This window comes from Mastigoproctus giganteus, chromosome 7 (genome assembly GCF_048544385.1).
Source record: "Mastigoproctus giganteus isolate SK-2022 chromosome 7, ASM4854438v1, whole genome shotgun sequence".
Lineage (NCBI taxonomy): Eukaryota > Metazoa > Arthropoda > Arachnida > Uropygi > Thelyphonidae > Mastigoproctus > Mastigoproctus giganteus.
This window is the reverse complement of record NC_143581.1, coordinates 199,805,558-199,825,921: the sequence shown is the minus strand read 5'-3', so window position 1 is coordinate 199,825,921 and position 20,364 is coordinate 199,805,558. Positions and strand designations below refer to the sequence as shown.

Below are 20,364 nucleotides of genomic sequence, written 5' to 3'. Positions count from 1 at the left end.
TTTGCTGTGTATTTATTTCTGATGCCCTATAATTTACCACATTTTGAGAAAACAATCAAAAACAAACTGTCCGGTCTATTATAGTGCCAAAGTAAAATCACAATTTCTCCATAAATCACTTCTCAGTTTATATATTTTTTTCTAGTTTAGCCCTTAATACTTTTGCTATCCTGAGTGTTAACTTCTAGCTGAAGAAAAGATGTCTACGCTGTTGTTTGCAAAAATTTACTTTGTAACTGATGTAATGCACTTGACAAACTGTAGCCATATTCCCCCTCCTGGTTTTGGTGCATTATAGCCTTAGTTGCTGATGCGCCAATAAAACCCAAACCAAACCATATTCCCCTCCAGGGGTAGCTGTTTATAATTAGCATTCCACTGTTATACTCTTTTATTGCATCTTTAGCTGAAGGGAGAAACTGGGTGCCTATAGTAATCACTCTGATGGGGCTTGTTGTTTACAAAAATTACTCTCTAACTGAATATTGAATATATCAAAGCGAATATGCAGCCAATTTTTAGCAAATTTCCACTCTTGGAAATACAGTAATAGGGTGTACATTAAGGGGCTTAGAGGGGAACAGGTATCCTGTGTGTTATCAGACACTCAGCCTAAAACACTGATGGATCCAATATCTCTCTATTACAGAAGATTTAGGAGAAGTCCGGTTGGCCTGCCTCCCTAAAATCCACTCATGCACACCTTCTCGATGGTAAGCCCTGTTACGTCACTTAGGTGGCAACGAACGTGTAGAGTGGTTCTCTTCAAGACGCCTGGTCAGCGTGAAGAGGAAAAGACCAAACCCTCCAGCAATGAGAGCACAACAATACAAATGGCCCTCAGTCCCCAGCAGCTTTCACTCTCCCTCTTACGGCAGCGAGAGGATCAGAGTGGAAGCAGAGGGTGCTAAGAATCTCTGGGTACGACCAGGCTGCCATGCACGGAAATTGAACTTGGCCTGTTATAACGTACGATCACTCATCGGTGAAGACAGGATATTAGAGCTGGAAAAGGAATTAGAAAATGTGAATTGGAATATCATCGGTTTGGCTGAAACAAGAAGAAGAAATGAATCACTTATAAGTTTATCAAGTGGAAATCTGCTGTACACCAATGGAAACAGTGAAAGGAGTGAAGGTGGAGTTGGGTTTCTGGTCCATAAAGATTTTAAAAACAACATTTTGGAATTCAAAAGTACATCACCAAGGGTGTCAAGACTAATACTCAAGATTTCTAAGAGGTACAAGCTAAAGATTATAATGATTTATGCACCAACATCGAGCCATGATGATGAAGAGGTTGAAGAAATGTACACTGAAATTGAGTCTTCTAGATGAGCAGAAAACCCACTACACTATTATTATGGGGGACTTCAATGCTAAGGTTGGAAAAAGGCAAAACAGCGCAGAAAGAGGAACTATAGGAAATTTTGGAATTGGTGAAAGAAATAAAAGAGGTGAAAGACTTGTGGAATTTGCAGAATCTCAAGGAATGTCAGTAATGAACACTTTTTTCAAGAAAAGGGTGAACAGAAAGTGGACATGGAAGAGTCCAAATGGATTAACAACTAATGAAATCGACTTCATCCTCACTAACAGAAGATATATTGTGAATGATGTTACTGTCCTGAATAAGGTAAATGTTGGAAGTGATCATAGAATGGTAAGATGTACACTTGATATAGATGTAGGAAAGGAAAGGAAAAAACTGACTCGAGTAAATAATACAAAGGTCTTTGAGATAACAGAGGAGGAGAAAAAGCAGTATGTACTGGAACTTAAGAACAAGTTTGAGCTTCTGCAGACTGCTCAGGACCAAGATATCGACGAGGAATATTACAACTTTCTGAAAGTGATAAAGCCCAAGAAACCTATAGGGAAACAGAAATCCAAAGAAGAAAAAATTAGTCAAGAAACACTTGTCATGATGAACCAAAGACGACAAATGAAGAGCAAGAAAAACACTGACAGGGAGAAAATTGAGTATACTGAGTTATGCAAAGCCATTAGAAAGAGACTCAGAGAGGACATAAGAAGATTTAACACAAGAAAAGTAGAACAAGCATTAAGGGAAAACAAAGGATTGAAATCAGCAGCCATGAGCAGTAATACAGAAAGACAAATGATACTGAAACTGAAGAATAGCAATGGTGTACTTATAAACAGCAGAGAAGGCATAATTCAAATAGCAGAAGACTACTATAGAGATTATACAAGGAGCGAGGGAATGATACCAGCAGTGGGGAAGATGGATTGCAAAGTAGCAACACATACGACATACCCGATATTCTTCCTGATGAGGTAGAACATGCTGCATTGAAGAAAATGAAGAATCAGAAAGCCCCGGGGGAAGATGAAGTTACTGTAGAGTTGTTAAAATTGGGAGGAAGAGACATAACACAAAAACTGGCAAGGCTCTTCACAAAGTGCATTAGAAAAGGTGTGATGCCTAAGCAGTGGAATAATGCAATCATAGTTTTGCTGCATAAGAAAGGAGATAAATCAGAAATTGGAAATTATAGACCAATTAGCTTGTTATCCCATATCTGCAAGTTGTTCACAAGGGTCATTACTAACAGATTAGAAAGAATACTTGATGAGAATCAACCGAAAGAGCAAGCTGGCTTTAGGACAGGATTCTCAACTATGGATCACCTTCACGTAATATCACAGCTAATGGAGAAAGCAAATGAATATAAAACACCATTATGCCTGGCATTTGTGGATTATGAAAAGGCATTTGACTCCATACAGCATAAGGCAATGTTTCGGGCACTGGAAAGACAAGGCATAGATACTCCATATATTATGATTTTGAAGAAAATATATGAGAGTGCTACATCCTTTATTAGACTAGACAAAGACAGTAGGAAATTTAAAATCGAGAAAGGAGTTCGACAAGGAGACACAATATCTCCGAAGCTGTTTACTGCTGCCCTTGAGGAAGCTTTCAGAAGATTAGACTGGTCGCAGAAAGGAGTCAATGTGAACGGAGAGTACCTAAACCATTTACGATTTGCAGATGACATTGTGGTCATAAGCCACGATCCCAAAGAATTAGAGGAAAATCTTAATCAGTTATGCACAGTTAGTAAGGATTTTGGACTAAAGATGAATATGGCTAAAACAAAAGTAATGATGAACAGGTATGCCACGGAAAGGGAAATAATGATTGAAGGAGCAGTAATTGAAAAGGTGGAGTCATATACTTATCTGGGACAAGTTATTAGCTGTAATAATGATAAATGGCTGGAAGTCAAGAGAAGAATAAATTTTGGATGGATAGCATTCAGGAAATATAGTCACTGAAGAGCAATATCCCAGTTTGTCTGAAACGTAAAATAATGAATCAATGTATACTCCCCACCATGACTTATGGAAGTGAAACTTGGGCACTCACCAAAAGAATGGAAGAGAAGCTAAGAACTACACAGCGAAGAATGGAACGAATTATATTGGGAATCAGACTGTTAGATAAGAAGAGAAACACATGGATTAGGCAGCAAACTCAAGTAAAGGACATTCTTATCAAAACTAAAGAACTAAAATGGTCTTGGGCAGGACACATAGCTAGAAGACATGATGACAGATGGACTAAGAAAATAACAGAATGGTACCCAAGAGGAGCTAGAAGAAAACCTGGAAGACAAAGGCGGAGATGGATAGATGAAATTCATGAGTTTTTGAGTAGTAAATGGATGGCCAGTGCTCAAAACAGAAGGAACTGGAAAGTTGCTGGAGAGGCCTTCATCCTGCAGTGGATTGAAAATGGCTGATGATGATAGATACGAGTATATATGGTGTTCACTTTTTCCAGTTTCCAATATAAAATTGTTGGTTCTTTGAACACACTTTTTTTCATAATTTGTTGTCGGAGACGTTACATACCCGCAGTATATCATTATATTGAGGCTGCACTATATATATATATATTAATTCTGTTGTAACATTTCAAAAAAATGTTTTAGACATTTATAGAGACATCACTCTTATTTTCTTCCATTTTCCAGTTTAAAAGACAGTTAAATGCACAAAATTTCAAATGTGCATATGGTTATATTTCTGCTTGTTATGTATATAAATATTTTTAAAAAAGTAAAAGCATATTATTATGTATATATTCAACTATTATTTACTTCGATTTTTAGGCTTATTTCAAAATTTTGAAATAAGTTTGGTGTGCTTCACAGCACGTGAAATTTGAAACTTACTTCTGCAGTATAAAGGCCATCTGGTATCTATAGTGGTATCTTACTTCTGCAGTATAGTGGCCATCTGGAGAGGATATAGAGTTTTGTATAATCATCTTTACTCTGTGAAAATAATAATAAACCTTTCAAAAACAACTAGAGAAAGACTAGTTTATTAAACTAGTGAAAGAAGAAAAACAAGTAACTTGAAACTTTTAAACAAACACAGCATCGGCACATGTTTGGTGTTGCACTATTCTTCAAGGGAGAAAAAAAAAAAAAAAGTTGCAAAGATGGTGGTAGGCAAGTAACGGGTAACCCCACAGGTTCTCACATACAATTTCTATCTGAAAATCATAAAAAAATGCTTCAGAAACATAGTAAAAGTTAGATTATATTTAGGACAGTAGAAAAAATTTCAGATTTTTAATCATTGATTAATGATTTAATTTAACACAAGAACATTATTTTCGAATGTCACCCGTCAGGTTTCCGACACTACAGCCAGGTTAACTAGATTATAATTTGCTGACTATGGTGGCAGCTTAAGTTTTGGTTGATCACTTTTATTATGGTTGCCACATACAAAAGGTCAAAATAAAAAATTGATTAGTAGTATAAGCATTAGATGCTCCATCTGTCACTCATAAAACAGCTCCATAAAGATGTTAACTCTGCACAAAGCAAGTATGATATCAAAAGATCATGCAAGCATGATAGCAAAAGATCAAATTCCTGTGATTTTGTAGCCTGCACAACATGCAACTCTGCTGTGAACACACTTATACAGACATATATAACTTAGTAAATTAATAAGAGGAGTTTACCTCAATATAGTACGTGGAACACTTCCGTATGATACCCTCCAGAAATTAAAACGGAAAAAACGAAAAAATCGGTATCATACGGAAGTGTTCCACGTACTATATTGAGGTAAACTCCTCTTATTAATTTACTAATATTATTATCAACGTAGAACATATTGAGTATTACAGCTCTGATTCATACTATCTAAGACATATATAACATATATACTCTGTTACAACATGGCATAAAATGTTTAATATGCCATGAAACCAATGAGTTCCTTTGAACATTGGTACAAAGAAGATCATAACAACTGCTGTTTTAAGGAGACACCTTCCCTTTAAGGCAAGATATTTATAATGAATAGGTGAGCAAAAGTTCCTTTAAAAGTTTCTGAAAGTATGTTGCCTGATTGTCTGCTGCTGATACAAAATAATTGTATCTCTGGAAGGGATATCATGTCGTTATGACTTTTGGCTCTGTTTTTCCTCTATTTTGACAAATAGTAAACATGCTTTATTGCTGCTGATGCAAATTTTGAAATGTGCCTGAAAGGTAGACTACATTTCAGTGTGCTCATATAGAAATTAAATTTATCTGGGACTGTGGTTATTTTTTACTTAATAAGATAAAGTAGTTTGAAACATAGTTAGCCCATTAGTCCTTATTGCAACTTTGTTGTGCTCTCTGTAGAGAGTCAGCAAATGAAGCTCCATAGTGTGGCAGAAGTTGCTTAGCATATATTGATTGAGACATCATCTATCTATTCTGTAGCTTTCTCTGGATACTGTGTGGTTTTTTTTAATGAAACCCCCAAATATGAAAGGTATTAGGACCTGTGGTACTTTTCTCTGCATGGGTAGAGAAGATGAAAGATGCTTATTGATATTACTTAAATTTCCATAGATTATATGTATTCCATATTATTCCATATATATGTATTTTCATAGATTATTCCATATATATGTATTTTCAAAAAATACATGTGAAAGAAGAGGAAAAGTTGGTTCTTTGAGTTTGGAATTTGACAGTGATTAAAAGCTAACTGGTTACAGCACATGTTTGGATTGGTTTGGAAGAGAATTAGAGAATTGAAGATACCAATTCACAACAGTGCCCATGGAACAACAGTATCTATAGAAAACATACAGCAGAAAGTAAATGTCTATGAGACAAATTGGAGAGATACATAATAGTGATTTCCTATGTTGGAGCAAACGTTTGTGAATAATTTGATTTTTCCTATGTAATGCCAGTACTTAGGGATTTGTATTGGAGAAGCTGAATTATAATTTATTAGCTATGAGCCAATGTTAGATTTATTTATTTTTAGAGAAGATTAAAGAATACTATACAAGATTATGATTATTAAAGATAGTAATTAAAGTGTTCATTTTTGGATTAATTAATTTTTGGGATCATCCTCCTCAGATTTGCTGCCTGGATAACTATCACTGACGTTATTAGTATTATTATTATTAGCTATATGGTGCAAGGAAGCCTGAGGCTTATGCCGCACCAACAAAAAAAAATTCCCGAGTTACCCTGAGAGAGAGAGAGAGACAGACAGAAGTAGAAGGGAATCACCATAAAGAGAAAAATTATGATATCCAGCCCAGGACCCTGGGTGTGCCAAGCCCATACTCACCAGATGTGAGCCCCTGGGGTTAGTTTAGCATGTATTGATTTCATGCTAGCCAGTTAGAATGACAATGGGATTTAACTTGGTTTCTACAGCATAGACTAGGAGTAGTAGAGATTGAGAGATCTATATTAGAACTCCTAGTTTGGTGCAAATAAAGAGTGTATGTAAACTGCAGATAAATCCAATCAGTTTATTTCATACTAAATGAATCTACAGCACAAATAGTACAGAAAAGTATTAAAAGTTCATCTTTTGAAGACAGTTACACATCATCAGAATTTGATTTGATTCTAATAATTTCTCTCTTCAAAAGGTTGACATTAACTTTTCTCCCTCATCCAGTACAGTGATAATCACTTATTCCCAAGGACCTGAGCAGCCCTTACAGGACACTAGAAGAAGACTTAGCTTCACTCATAAGAACTGGAAATGGATATTTGGAGGGGTGAATCCTCCTCAACATCTTATTACAGATTCTTTATCCTCAGGACTTCAGCATGACAGAAAGGAATCGCAGCCATTAAAAGGAGGCATGAATTTTCAAAACGTCCATCCTGTCTCACCTGCAAGCTGAGAGATCTAACATCTGCCACTGAACTTCCAAGTCCCACCATGCACTACAGCCAGATGATCAACACCAACAAAGGATTCCAAATCCATTTTCTTGAAACACTCTCCTGTGATTATGACCAACAGTGCCCACCCTGACTCTTTACATCATCTTCCTTAGAAACCTGCCGGTAAACTCACACTGATCCAGCAGGAGGTACAGGTCATTAATGCACTGGGTGCAAACTAGCACCCTCAGCATTCCTACATCTGAATGAGTCACTTCTTCCTGTTAAAGTTCTACCACTTCTAGACAACGTCGCTTTGTCCCTTCTGCCAGCAAGGTCCACTGCAAAGGCCTGCAATTCTCCTAGAGGTCTCCTATGCTTGTGGGAAGCACTATCCAGAGCAGGTTATTTCCAAGTAGTCAGTTCCCATCTTTTTTATAATATCTCTGCCATTTTTAAGAATGGCAGAGATATTATAAAAAAGCACTCCTTTAGTGACTCAAAAACCAGCTTTGGCTACAACCTCAACACACACACATACACAGCATCCTATCTGTATCCTTATCAAAAGATAACACCTTGAGTCTGATTTTACGGCCAGTCTCAGGCCTATCTCCAGTTCCAAGGTTGAGGTCTTCCTCCAAATCAAGAACCTCAGTGTGAGGTGCTTCCTGCGGTTTTGCTAACAGAGATGGTAGACCCCAAGTGGACTGACATTTTCACTAGCATTACACACCTAAGCTATAAGCCTATACATCAATGATATTTCTATAATATGTAGCCATGGCGGGGATAACTTGGTTGAATTCCTCTCCCACATAACGTTTGCACTGGCATTTATTTTACTCTGCAACACTATGACTTACCATTTTTAGATATTCTCATTACATGGTTAGAGCACTTCACTTTGCACAAGGGAAAAAAAACTAACAGGTGCATTCCGTTCTGGATTTCCCCTCTAATCATTAATCTGTAATCCTTAGCATTAATTCAGGAATAGTAAAGGGACTGACCCAGGAACTAGCTCCTTAGCTCAACTGATTAAAGGATATCCTCCTTACCAATTAACCCCCTCCCCTCAAGTTCACCTGCTGCATCAGAACCATCTGGGAGCATCCACACACATTGTGATTACTGCTAATAACCTCTGAGTAGCACTGGCAGAGGTACTGCAGTCTAGCTTATCAAATAATTCATAGGCCTCTTTATGTCTACAGCAGGCCCCCGTTATAATGCGGTTCGCTTTACGCTGATTCGCTATAACGCTCTTTTACAGATTGCATTTTTGGCATATTTAACGAAATCGTTTCATTTGTTGGAGTCGATAGCTTGAAAATGAATACCAAAACAGCATTAAAACGTTTCCCACGCCGACTTGAGAAATTTTCCCACGCTTAGGGAAATTTTCTCGCATGCTAATTTAATTGCAGTGCAGTGACTTGTTACGTAGTTCAGAGATCAACATTTTAAAAAATGACCAAGTATATTGCTTGTAATATTTGCGTTATATGCATTTATCCGAAGTATAGTCATCACTCAGTACCATATTAGACGTGAAAAACGGACAGTTTACTTGAACATTGTATCATAATTAATGCAACCAACGCAGTTACATTTTCGAAGAGTTAATAATGGCCGATAAGAATGAAAAAGCAATAAAGTCTGGGTGCAGTACGAAGACTAAATGTAAGAAAAAGACTGAATTTTAAAATTAAATTAGATGTTTTGAAGCGAATCGATTCCGGTCAAAGACAAGCAGATGTGTGCCATAATTTAGGACTTGCAAGTAAGGACTGTAAGAACAATTATAAAAAAAAATCAAGAATTAATTTTAGCAGCAGGAAAAATAGCTGTTCCACTGCAAGCAGCTAGGGCTAGGCAGACTATGCACAATTCAGTTAAGTTAAATATTATTAAAAAAAAGAGAGAGAGAGATTAGCCAATATGATGATCTGAAGAAAACTCACCTAAAAAAAAAAAAAAAAAGCGGAACCATTTAAAACTAGTAAGGGCTGGTTGAATAGGTTTAAAATCCAGGGAGAAGCCGCAAGTGCAGATTAAGGAGGCGAAACTTTCAAAAAATAACTTGTTAAAATTATTGAAGAGGGGTATTATGTGTTATACTTCTCAACAAGTTTTTAACATAGATGAAGCAGGACTTTTGTGGAAACGAATGCCTAAAAGAAGTTTCATATTGAAAGAAGAAAAAAACATGCCAGGTTTCAAAGCAGCAAAGGATCGGTTGATTTTATTGTTGGGTGGTAATGCTGCGGGGGATTTAAAATTAATATTCCTTTTAGTTTATTTGGAAGAGGGCCAAAATGGACACATTTTTCTTGATTAAATTCATCAGTTAAATTAAATCAATTTAGATCAATTAAATTCATGATTTTAATTGGAGTTTTAAGTTTAATTTGATACGTAAGTAGTTACCACATAATTATATACGCATGTAATGCAGAATATTTTATATGTACAAATATTTGAATATTAAATATTTTGACTGACATTTGTGCATCTTTTCACTACTGTTTATTATTGATTAGGAAATATCCTATGGCACCGATCGCAACTCACAAATACATATGCTACCTTATGGGAGTGCAGTGCTCGCTTAGTGCGGATTCACTTAGCGCTCTGTTTTTACGGAATGAATTATCAGCGTTAAGTGGGGGTCACCTGTATACTGCCACTCCTGTATCTAGTATGTTCTCAACATTTCTTAGGCAGGAATTTATATATACATTCTATATGTGTATTGCGTGCCTCTTTCATGACCTTTTTTATGCTACTATGGCACTGAAGAAAAGGTAAAGATATTCCCTAGAATTGTCTGAGGTAAATTTCAAACTGCTATCCATTCTTCACAGATACTTTTTATTAACTTTTTATGAGCATACATAAATCTCTTCAATCACTCTTACCTGATGGCATGCCCAGAGAATATTTTGTCCCTCACCCCCTTCTCTTATTTTTAAATATATATGCTCTTTTGCATATATAACCCAAATATTATTCAAGAAAAGCATTTCCTTCATGTAGTTTTGAGTTTTGCTATGAGTTTTTACTATATTTTAGATAAAATGTGATGCCAAGCTCAGTAATACTGGAAGCTTAATCTGGCAATGGTGGTGCCCCAAATTACAGAAATGGTAGTGGGGCACCTGACAGGTGCTTACCTTTCTTTTTAATTTATGTTAAAAGTTTTTGGTGTATTTGAATTCTACTTGGAATATACCAATATTTCATCTTTTCTCAATGCATTAAAATACTTATTTTATGGGGTTTTTTTTAACAAAAACTTAAATATTTTTAAAAATGTGTTTTTTATACCATTTGAGGCCAGTAATGGTCATGGAATCACTGCATTTCAATTGTTAGACAAATTGTCACAAAGGCGAACCGATCAAAGGATCGAACCACCCCTTCATCTCCCGATCAATCCACAAATCCAGAGGATTTGCATAGTAGTGGTCCTTATGCAGTGAGAAATAAACAATATAAAACAGAACCAGCACGCCAGAACAGAGCCACACTACCGACATAATGTAAGCTTAGCCAGCTTACTATTGGCCTCGTGGTCCTCTGTTGATATGTGGCATAATGGTCAGTCTATTATTTTGTTACTTTGTTTTATTTTAGTAGTTCGTTTTAGTCCCATTTTGGTGATATTTCACATCTCTCAGACCTGGTACCTTACAAGGGGAGTGCCACTAAATTATTATATAATTGGCTTTTTATTTTAAATTTAAAATGGATTTGTTATTAATTGGGTTTAATTGAACTTCTAAATTATTTGGAGACTTTTGGCTACAGATTGAGTCTTGAACTTCTAAATTATATGGAGACTTTCGGCTACAGATTCAGTCTTGTTACCTTTACTTTTCCCCTCCCTGTTGATTTAATTTTTATGTTAATTTTTTGCTCTACAGTTTTGCTATGCTACTGGCGTATGTATTAATTTTATTTTTTATATTAATTATCGATTATGTACAGGGCATCATATGGAGGATGTGCATTTTGCTGCCTCTAATGATAGCTTTATATGTATTTATCTTCTTATTTCATTTCATTCTAACTTTTAAAGCCATTATTCAAATATATATATTAAAAACTGTTCACTATATTATAGTCACTTCCATTTTCAAATTTATTTCAAATAAGGTAACTTGAAGTGCATTAAATTTGAATTCCACATCTTTCTTCTTCATCTATTTAAACTGAATATCATATTTTTGTTTTCATTATGGAAAAACAATAACAAATCTCAAAAACAACTTATATAAGATTGTAGATATTAGTAGAACTAGTGAGAGAGTAAAAGCAAGTAACCTTAGACTATAAGCAAACAACTTGGAACTTTGTAGCATTGGCATCTGGCAGTTTCTTGTGTGCAGTCAATCTGCAAAAGCCATAAGAAATCACTTCAAATTTAGTGAAGTAAGTGTCTATATTTAAGAATGTAGGAATAAATTGCGTGTGTACCCTGTACATATGAAAGATGTTTTATGTGTAAACATCTTTGATGACACCTACTAAATTTCGAACAGCTAGAACCGAAATCATGAACAATGTAATTTATGCTCACACCCATTACTTACTCTACTGAATCAATGTTAGTGATAAATAGGATACACACACCTGTTGCTTACTCTACCGAATCAACACTTGGAAGAGGTTAGGCTAATATCCTAATTACCCATTTGATTGTAGCCATTTGTTGAATAGTATGATTGCAACAATACAAGTATTTGTATTGTTGCAATCATACTATCATGTTACCCTGTCATGCTTTGTCACAAATTACACATGCAGTGCTAATGAGATCTGCAAGAAACGACATTGCATAAATTTTGCAAACGACAGTATCCATTCATAATACGCTATCGAAACTGACTTGGCTTAGGATCTCAACGAGTACAAGTGCGAGATGGTAACACTGCTCATTCCATTTCACAATGAGGAAACAGATACTGTCAGAGATCAAATATGTCAAGACCTATGACAACAATGAAGAGCTAATGCTAGATCGTAAATTATATGAATCGGGCTTGGACATTCACAAAACAATTGAAATATGTAAGATGATGTGCTAAGACGATGACGATGGTGACCCTGACAAAGCATGCGGTAATGACCTGCATAGCCTTGTAACATGACTGCACGAAGACCCTTTTTGAAACTTTTACAATCATCCAAACAGCTAAATGAATGAGGATCTAAAGCTCACCACACTCAACCCACTCTGTGCAATTGCAAAGAAATTCGAAAACTTGATGACCAACAAGGACTTCTGCAACTTAATGAGAATGGCCAATGACAAGCAAAGGATTCTACTCATGCATGTAATTTGGAGTCTGTTATCTTCCAGTCGCAAACTGATTCAAATATTCTTGACCGGCCCAGCTGGTTGCGGAAAAACGTTTATGATTCGCCCCTGAAAGGAAATATACAACTGCGTCAGTAATACAGATGGGTACTGTAATGCCTACATTACATGCGCTTCAACTGGTAAAGCTGAAGCACGTGTAATGTAATGAACTTGGATGTGCTCAGAGCTGGTTTATGCCATCTCTGAGCACATCCAAGATCACTGCCCTAAAGATATCCATTTCTCTGGTTACCAAAAGGTTTCTGCCATGGGTGGCAATGGTTAGCCCAAAGCCACCTAAGTGGCCTAGAATCATAAATGTTTTTCCGCAACCAGCTGGTTTTTGCCAGCTCTGAGCTCATCCAAGATCACCTCCCACGATCCTTTGAGCGATCTCCTCTCCCGACTCCGTTTTTCTTTGTTATGAAATGGAAATGACATCATTTCCTCATCGAAAATTGTGTCAAATTGATTTTACTACTGTCCAAAATTTAGTAGATGCTGCCAAAGATGTTTACACATCCAAAATTTCAGACTTTTAATCATTAACTAAGTTAACATGGGATCATTTTTTACAGACACCTTCCAGGTACACTACCAACACTGCTGGGTTAATAGCATAATGCTATCCCCCCCATAGCTTGATACATTATTTTTCAGTTGGTTCATAATTAATGCTCAGAATCTGATTCCAATAATCAGGAAGTTGCTCACTTTTATATTTTATATACAAGGTGTTGCTACTGATTAAGCTCTTCAGATCATCAAACCCATTGATTGTAGTGTGACATGAAGAAGTAGAAGATTTTTATGTTTGAGGAGTATAGTGGCCAAGAAATTGGCCCATCTTTGCTAGAAATTCATTGTTAAAATACTGGCAAACAGCTAGATCTCCAATGAGGAGGAGGCCCTGTCTTGTTGCTAAATGGCATAAGGTTGTAGCTGCTAAATCAGAAGCATTGCATAAATCTGGATCTCGGTATTTCAACAGTGAATTTCTGAGAAGGTAGACTGGCAGAGATGGCCACCCCTTTCCAACCCCTCCACTCCCCAATTATAACTGCTCTTAATTTCATTGTGTAGATGTGGTAGGTATGTGGTTTGCAATACTTCAGTTGTGTCTGGCAGTTGCATCAATATATATTTTTTAAATAATGCTGAATTAATTATTTAAATGGACTTTCTTCATTCACTGACATGATAGCATGTTATATCTGTGTTTGTCTAGAATATTTTTTTATTATGAGCAATATTACTTACACATATTCTTTTATTTATTAATTTTTTTCTATAGGATCTTAAACCTAGCAATATTGTAGTCAAATCTGATTGTACACTTAAAATTTTGGACTTCGGTTTGGCTAGGACAGCCGGTACAACATTCATGATGACTCCCTATGTAGTAACTAGATATTATCGAGCACCAGAGGTTATCTTAGGAATGGGCTATAAAGAAAATGGTAAGGTTCCTTGAAATGAAATTCTGTATGCGGTGCTAATCTTTTTTTTTTTTTTTTTGTTTCCATGAAGAATAAAAAGAGATTCTACTTCTGTATAAAATTTTGTTTAACTTGTGTATGTGTATTTTGGTAATGAAAATATGCCTTCTGGAGTTTCTTACAATCTACTCTTCATATTGATGATCCACTCACTACCATATTTTCAGTTATTAGTATTTATTTTGTTTCTCAGGTAGTGTACTCTACTCACAGTGAAGGAGGTGCTTTATCAGCAAGCAAAAGTAATTGATACTGTTGCTATCCTTTAATGTTTAAAATAGTCTTAGGTGAAACTGCATAATTGAAGTTTGAATATAATCCTGATCGAGTTGCCAACTTAAATGCTGGCAGTTCCATCAGGAAGTATGTGAAACACAATATTACTGGATAATGTTTACTTTACTGTATTCGTGACAGTATAGTGGTTTTGCCACTAGTCAGTCATTTGAAGAGGTCTGGGTTTGAGTACTATCAGTAACTGGAGGAATTTCTAAAGGGTTCTTCAGTTAGGTTTTTATATATATATTAAACTATGCAGTCCCAGCCAGCTTTTCTGGCAACCCTGCCAGAAAAGCTGGCTGGGACTGTATAGTTTAATATTTAAAAAAAAAATTACTATTTTTTGCCTTCTATTTACAGTACTATACAAATAATATCATCAGATATACACTGCCATTAGTTGGTTACCTGATACGTGTAGCCAAGCCATGGTCCTGCTGTCAAGCAAACACATAGGATGTGCATAATTCAAATGCATGCCCTCACTGTGAAGGCCATGTAGTTCTGCTTTTCGTGTCTGAGAAAGTGTAATATCAAATCATTCTTCAGTCAGGGCTGTAGTTAGCCATTAGCTGGTGTCGGGCAGAGGGAATAAAGTTCCCCCATGAGTTATTCTGGGTTTTTCAGCCTGCAAAACATGTAGATCAGCCAGTGAACATACACTTGTACAGTCATAATACAGAATGGCACAATATGGTTTAAATTTCTGATGCACCTAAAACCTAACAACAACTTTACTGTATCTGTAGTTGCTTGTTACTACATGATTTATCCCCATTGCTTTGCAGTAATGTTAACTTTCACTTATGCCCATCATATAATTTATTCACTAAATAATATTAATTGTTTATAGCTAATCTAACTTCATAGTAGTCATTTATAGTTTGTAGCATAATGAATGTACGTTGTTTTCCGTGTTAGGTTCTGTAAATCTTTCTCTGGATTTAATTTGATTAGGGGGCATTGTGAGAATGTCATCTGACAAGACAGCTAGCTTATATAAGCAGTTCACTGAAAAGTAAACTTACGTTTAGATTGGGAGATATACAGTGAGACTGGATTACGTAGGCTTGTATTCTAACACATCTTTATCTATGTAAAAAAAAAAATAATAATAAATAATTAATTAGCTGTGTTAAGTGAAGTTCATAGATTGAAATCAAATGAACTCATATTAAAAATGAAACAGAAGATATATGTAATCAACAGTTCTAAAGCCATTTATAAGAAATAAATGGCTGTTGTCTTTTTAGAATTTCTTTTACCAGGAAAGTTTTATGTTAGAGAAATGGTATATAATTTTATTGCAAGTGTAGGTTACAAACATATAACTGGACTTCACAAGATCCACTACAACAGAAACAGAATGAAAAATTCAGTCAGATTCGCTTTGGGTATTCAGTGAAGCCTTTCTAGGTAAAGAGTACCTTTTTGCTCTCTTCACCAATCTGATTGCCCTTCTCGGCACCTGTTCCAGCTCATATACCTCCTTCCTAAAGTGAGGCCTCCAGATCCGTATACAATACTCAACATGTGGCCTAACAATGGCCTTGTAGATACCTTGCATATATATAGAAAGAATGTTGATGAGACTGAACTTTAATATTGACAAAGACGTGAATTTTAATATTGAAATTTGTAATATTGACAAAGACGTGTAACACATTACACACCTATTTAGACCATACAGAATAAAAAATAGAACATAGAGAAGCACCATAATAGGTTCAAGCTTACACTCATTTTAGAAATGACATCACCTAAAATGAGTTGACCTAAGGTTACTAATATCATTTTTAATTAAATAATCACTAAAAGAGGCAAATTTGTTATTTATTAAAAACTCAAAGGCACTTCTGTGTCATAAAAGGTCTTACTGAACCCTCTAATGAGGGTTCAGGCAGCAGGTAGCCTCGATTATTAACTTTGTGTTGAATAGTAAATAATTTATCGAATCTAAACAGCCAGGTAGCAACAATTTTTAACTTTTTACTCTGTGGATGTGTAGGTTAACATGATTGTACACATCATTCCTTCAAGATTATCATCTTTTCATTCACTGTTTTCCTCTTTATCGTCCAAATTACTGTTAGATTTTTAGCCCTAGCCAGAGTAGTTCCTCATTTTCTACTCCCTCTGCCTGAGGTCAGCTAGCTACAGTTCCAATTGATGAGACCTTTAAGAATTCCTCCAGAGAAGATTCAAACACAGATCTCTTCAAATTAGTGACGAATGGTGAAAATGCTAATACCGTCATGGAGAATTTAGGTTGGATTATAAGTGTGAGTCAGTCTACTTTAAGTAATAATGTGGATGGAAATTTTCTAGTGACCATAAGGGCCAATTAATCTAACTCAGACTGACTGAAGTCAAGGACTGTATTAATATTAATAAAGGCAAAACAATGTCAGGAAGCCAGGCTTAGGTTGCAACAGTAGGAAGAAAATTACTTTATTGCAGTGGATTACTATCCTTAACATAAGTTCATGTGCCCTAGTTTGTGCCACCTAAAAAAGAAAAAAAATTTCCATTATTGGGTTTACTCTAACCTTTTAAGCCTGAATACTTCTCACAAAATGGTGGTCTCAGGTAGTGGCTAAAAGGATTATAGCCCACCCTGTGATCACACTAATTTGTATTTTTTTACTGCTGCATGATGGTTAAAGCTTAATGCTTCTCCTTAGCACTACTTTAGCTCCTCCTTTAAAAAAAATCCTGATTTCCCAGAAAACTGTATTGGCTTCTCCTTTTAGAAAAGCATGGGGGCCTCTAGGCTGACAGGTTGCAAATAACCAGTTTCATTAGTAGCATTAACATTCCATATCATGATTTTGCAATAGGGTAACGAGTGAATATCAAATTTTGCTGGAGAAATCTGCAACAGAAATGTATGAAATGTTAAAAACTGTTTGTGGTGATGAAATGTGAAGTCATACAAGTGTGTTTGATATTCAACAACCTCTCAAAATGAGGGCAGAGCTGCAAACGGTTGAAAAATTGTAGCAAGAGATAGTTGTTTGACCCTCAGAATGATGGCTGAGTTGGATACAAATAAGGAGATGATTTGTCAAATTCTGCATGAAGATTTAGGGAAAAGGAAGGTCTGTGCAAAATTATGACGCACAGCCTCATGGATGAGCAGAAGCAATGAAGAGTGTCATCATGCAAAAACTTCATCCAGATTTGTCGAGACAATCCTGATTTCCTCAGCTGTATTGTCACTGGAGATGAGTGTTGGGTGTTTCAGTACGATCCAGAGATGAAGCATCAGAGCATGCAATGAGCTTCAAAATCATCACCGAGTACCAAAAAGTTTTGTTTATGTAAAGTTCAGGATCAGTGCGATGCTGATTGTTTTTCAACAAACAGGGTGTGATTCAGAAGAAATTTATACCTGAAGGGGGAAAGAGTCAATGCTGCGTTCTACATACAGGTGCCTCAAAGACTATTTAAGCGCATTTCCTGGGTAAGGGCACAATTTCGAGTGAAAGTCAACTAGTTGTTGTTGCATGACAATGTTCCCACCTATTCCACACTTGTTGTGAAGACATTTCTGACGAAATGTGGCATTGTACAGATCGCCATCCACCCTACTCTCCCGAGCCATCACCAGCAGACTTCCTTTTTTCAGGGCAGTTTTCACAAGGTGAAAACTGCCCTGAAAAAAAGATAGGCTGTTGAGGACATAATGAAAAATGTAATTGAACTGAACATATCTTTGGACACCTTCACTGACTTTTAAGAAACTTTTAGAAAGGTTTAATGAGTGCATTCGATCAAATGGCAATTACTTTTAAGAAAAATAAAACCATTTTAGAGCTCCTCTACCTTTTTTTTTTCTTTTTTTTAATTGCATCATCCAGGAACTTTATTGCTATGCCTCATATAATAGTCATGCCTAACATATAAACTTTGGTTTGTCTTAAAATTCAGTTACTCAGTAATGATGCAGTTTGCTAAACAATGTCATAGTTTGAATTTTTTAGGCTTTCTGCCCTAAAATTTTATTAGTTCCTTTATTTAGCTTAATTGTTGAGAGGTCAATTAATCAACAATAGGACTCACATTAGGGAATTAAATAACCCTGAAAAGATAAAAGTAAATTCTTTTACCTTTATTGCCGCTTCCAATTCAGCCATTTCAGATAAATTCTGCTGTAGCGAAAATTGTATGTTGAGATAGCATATCCCTTTCTTTTCTTATTTTTAAAGGAAACCTGTTAAAGTCTTCTTTTAAAGAAAATCAACATATTTGAGCAACTTCTGATTTATATTGCTTGTTACTTAATTAGAACGTATAAAAAAAAATAATAGCATCACTAAAATCAAAATAGTGAGCAATACATGACCAGCACAAATCCCTCACTTTTTAACTGCTGTTTTTCAGGCAGTTTAAATGTAATAAAAAATTTGTGTTGTTGAAGCAGCATACTTTTGTTACCTTGTTAACCACCCCCCCACCCTCCCCATACTTTTTGTATCTCATTCATCATAATTAACAAATATCAGAAACAATAAGGAATCTAGTAAAGACCTTATGGCTCCAAACAGAACAATACTTTATGACTATATATCTTCTTTTACCATTTGTCTTTTTTATCGTTTGTAGTACCTTCCCATCAGTGACACATTGTGATTTATGGAAAAGGCTTTAATAAAGGATTATGTCAGAATTATTGTTTCCATTCAGTTCATTTCACTAGAATTGTCCAAGTTGTTATGTACCATATATGATAAAGAAAAGATCTGTTTCTGAATTCATTCAAATTCCATTGAAGGCCGTATTATTAAATTTTATCAGTAAAACCAAACTGGTCCTGTATTTAGATTCATTGCACAGATACCCAGGTCAATTCTGGCATTTTTAATTAAACAGTGAATGACCATAGCTTCAGAATGGTCAGATTGCTGAACTATTCAACATTTTAAATTCCATTCTACATAAGATTACAACACCTTCATCTCTCTTACTGTTTCTGTTCAGTTGAATAACCAAGTAGGAAAATTTTGGCACAAACCTTGAAAGATCGTGTCATATTTTGAATTTTTTGATGTCACTGATTTTCATATCTGACAGCCATGTCTCAACTATGGCTACAAAATCATGTTTAGTGCTGGATAAAATATCAGAGTATCTGATTTGTTAACCAAACTATGAATGTTCTGATAAAAAGCTAAAATGTATATTTGACAGGACTGATTGAAACAAGATCCACTTATTTCAGTTATTCCTGTCAAATATATGAGTACCATAGAAGGAAATATTCAATGGGTGATAAAACCCTGTATTGGGTTTGCCTTGCGTAATATAATGCAATAAAGGAATCTGCTTCCTATATGAACAAAAAGCCTAGTAGCTTCCAAAATTACTTCCTTGAATGCTTCCCATTTAGAATTTGCAGTTGGTAACATCATCAATTGGTCCCACTGTAAAAAAAAAAAAAAAAATCTCCAAGACCAATGTAGTTGACTTTATGGCTACAGTATATTTATCAATATCATTGATAAATATACAAAACAACAATGGGCCCAACACCGAATCCTTGGGGACATCACTAATAAAATTAGTCCATGTAGAGCAGTACCCATTGATTACCACTCTGTCTTCTCCCACTCAACCATCCTTTTATCCATTATAGCAACTTGTCCTTAATGTCATACTGCTCCAATTTGTACAGCAGTCTTCCATGTGCAACAGTATCAAATGCTTTCCTGAAATCCAAGTAATGATATCAAAATTATTTTTTGCATCCAATTCCTTTGTGACCACATCGTAGTATCCAATCAAATTGGTCAGACAAGACTTCCTTGACAAACCTTGGGTCTGCTGACGAGGCTACTAGTGACGGTCGTGTTCAAAGCCGCTAAGTGGATTTTTCTTATTTATTGATTTGAAATTGTTTTTCTAAAACTTTTGATTTAAATTTAGTAGTATAACATTATTTTGTGATTTTTTGATTAATTTGGTGTATTTATTCTTTACTCGGCCTTGTAAAAGTATCGGTAAGGGTTTCCAC

General features: G+C 35.6%; 1 protein-coding gene across 1 annotated transcript in view; it reads left to right on the top strand.

The window, feature by feature from the left end:
* LOC150083552 (stress-activated protein kinase JNK-like) overlaps window positions 1-20,364 on the top strand; it is a 440,237-nt gene that overhangs the window by 256,158 nt on the left and 163,715 nt on the right. Inside the window, 1 exon segment of the mRNA XM_090378067.1 lies at window positions 13,865-14,030. Within this exon segment, the coding sequence (XP_090234193.1) occupies window positions 13,865-14,030 (166 nt within the window).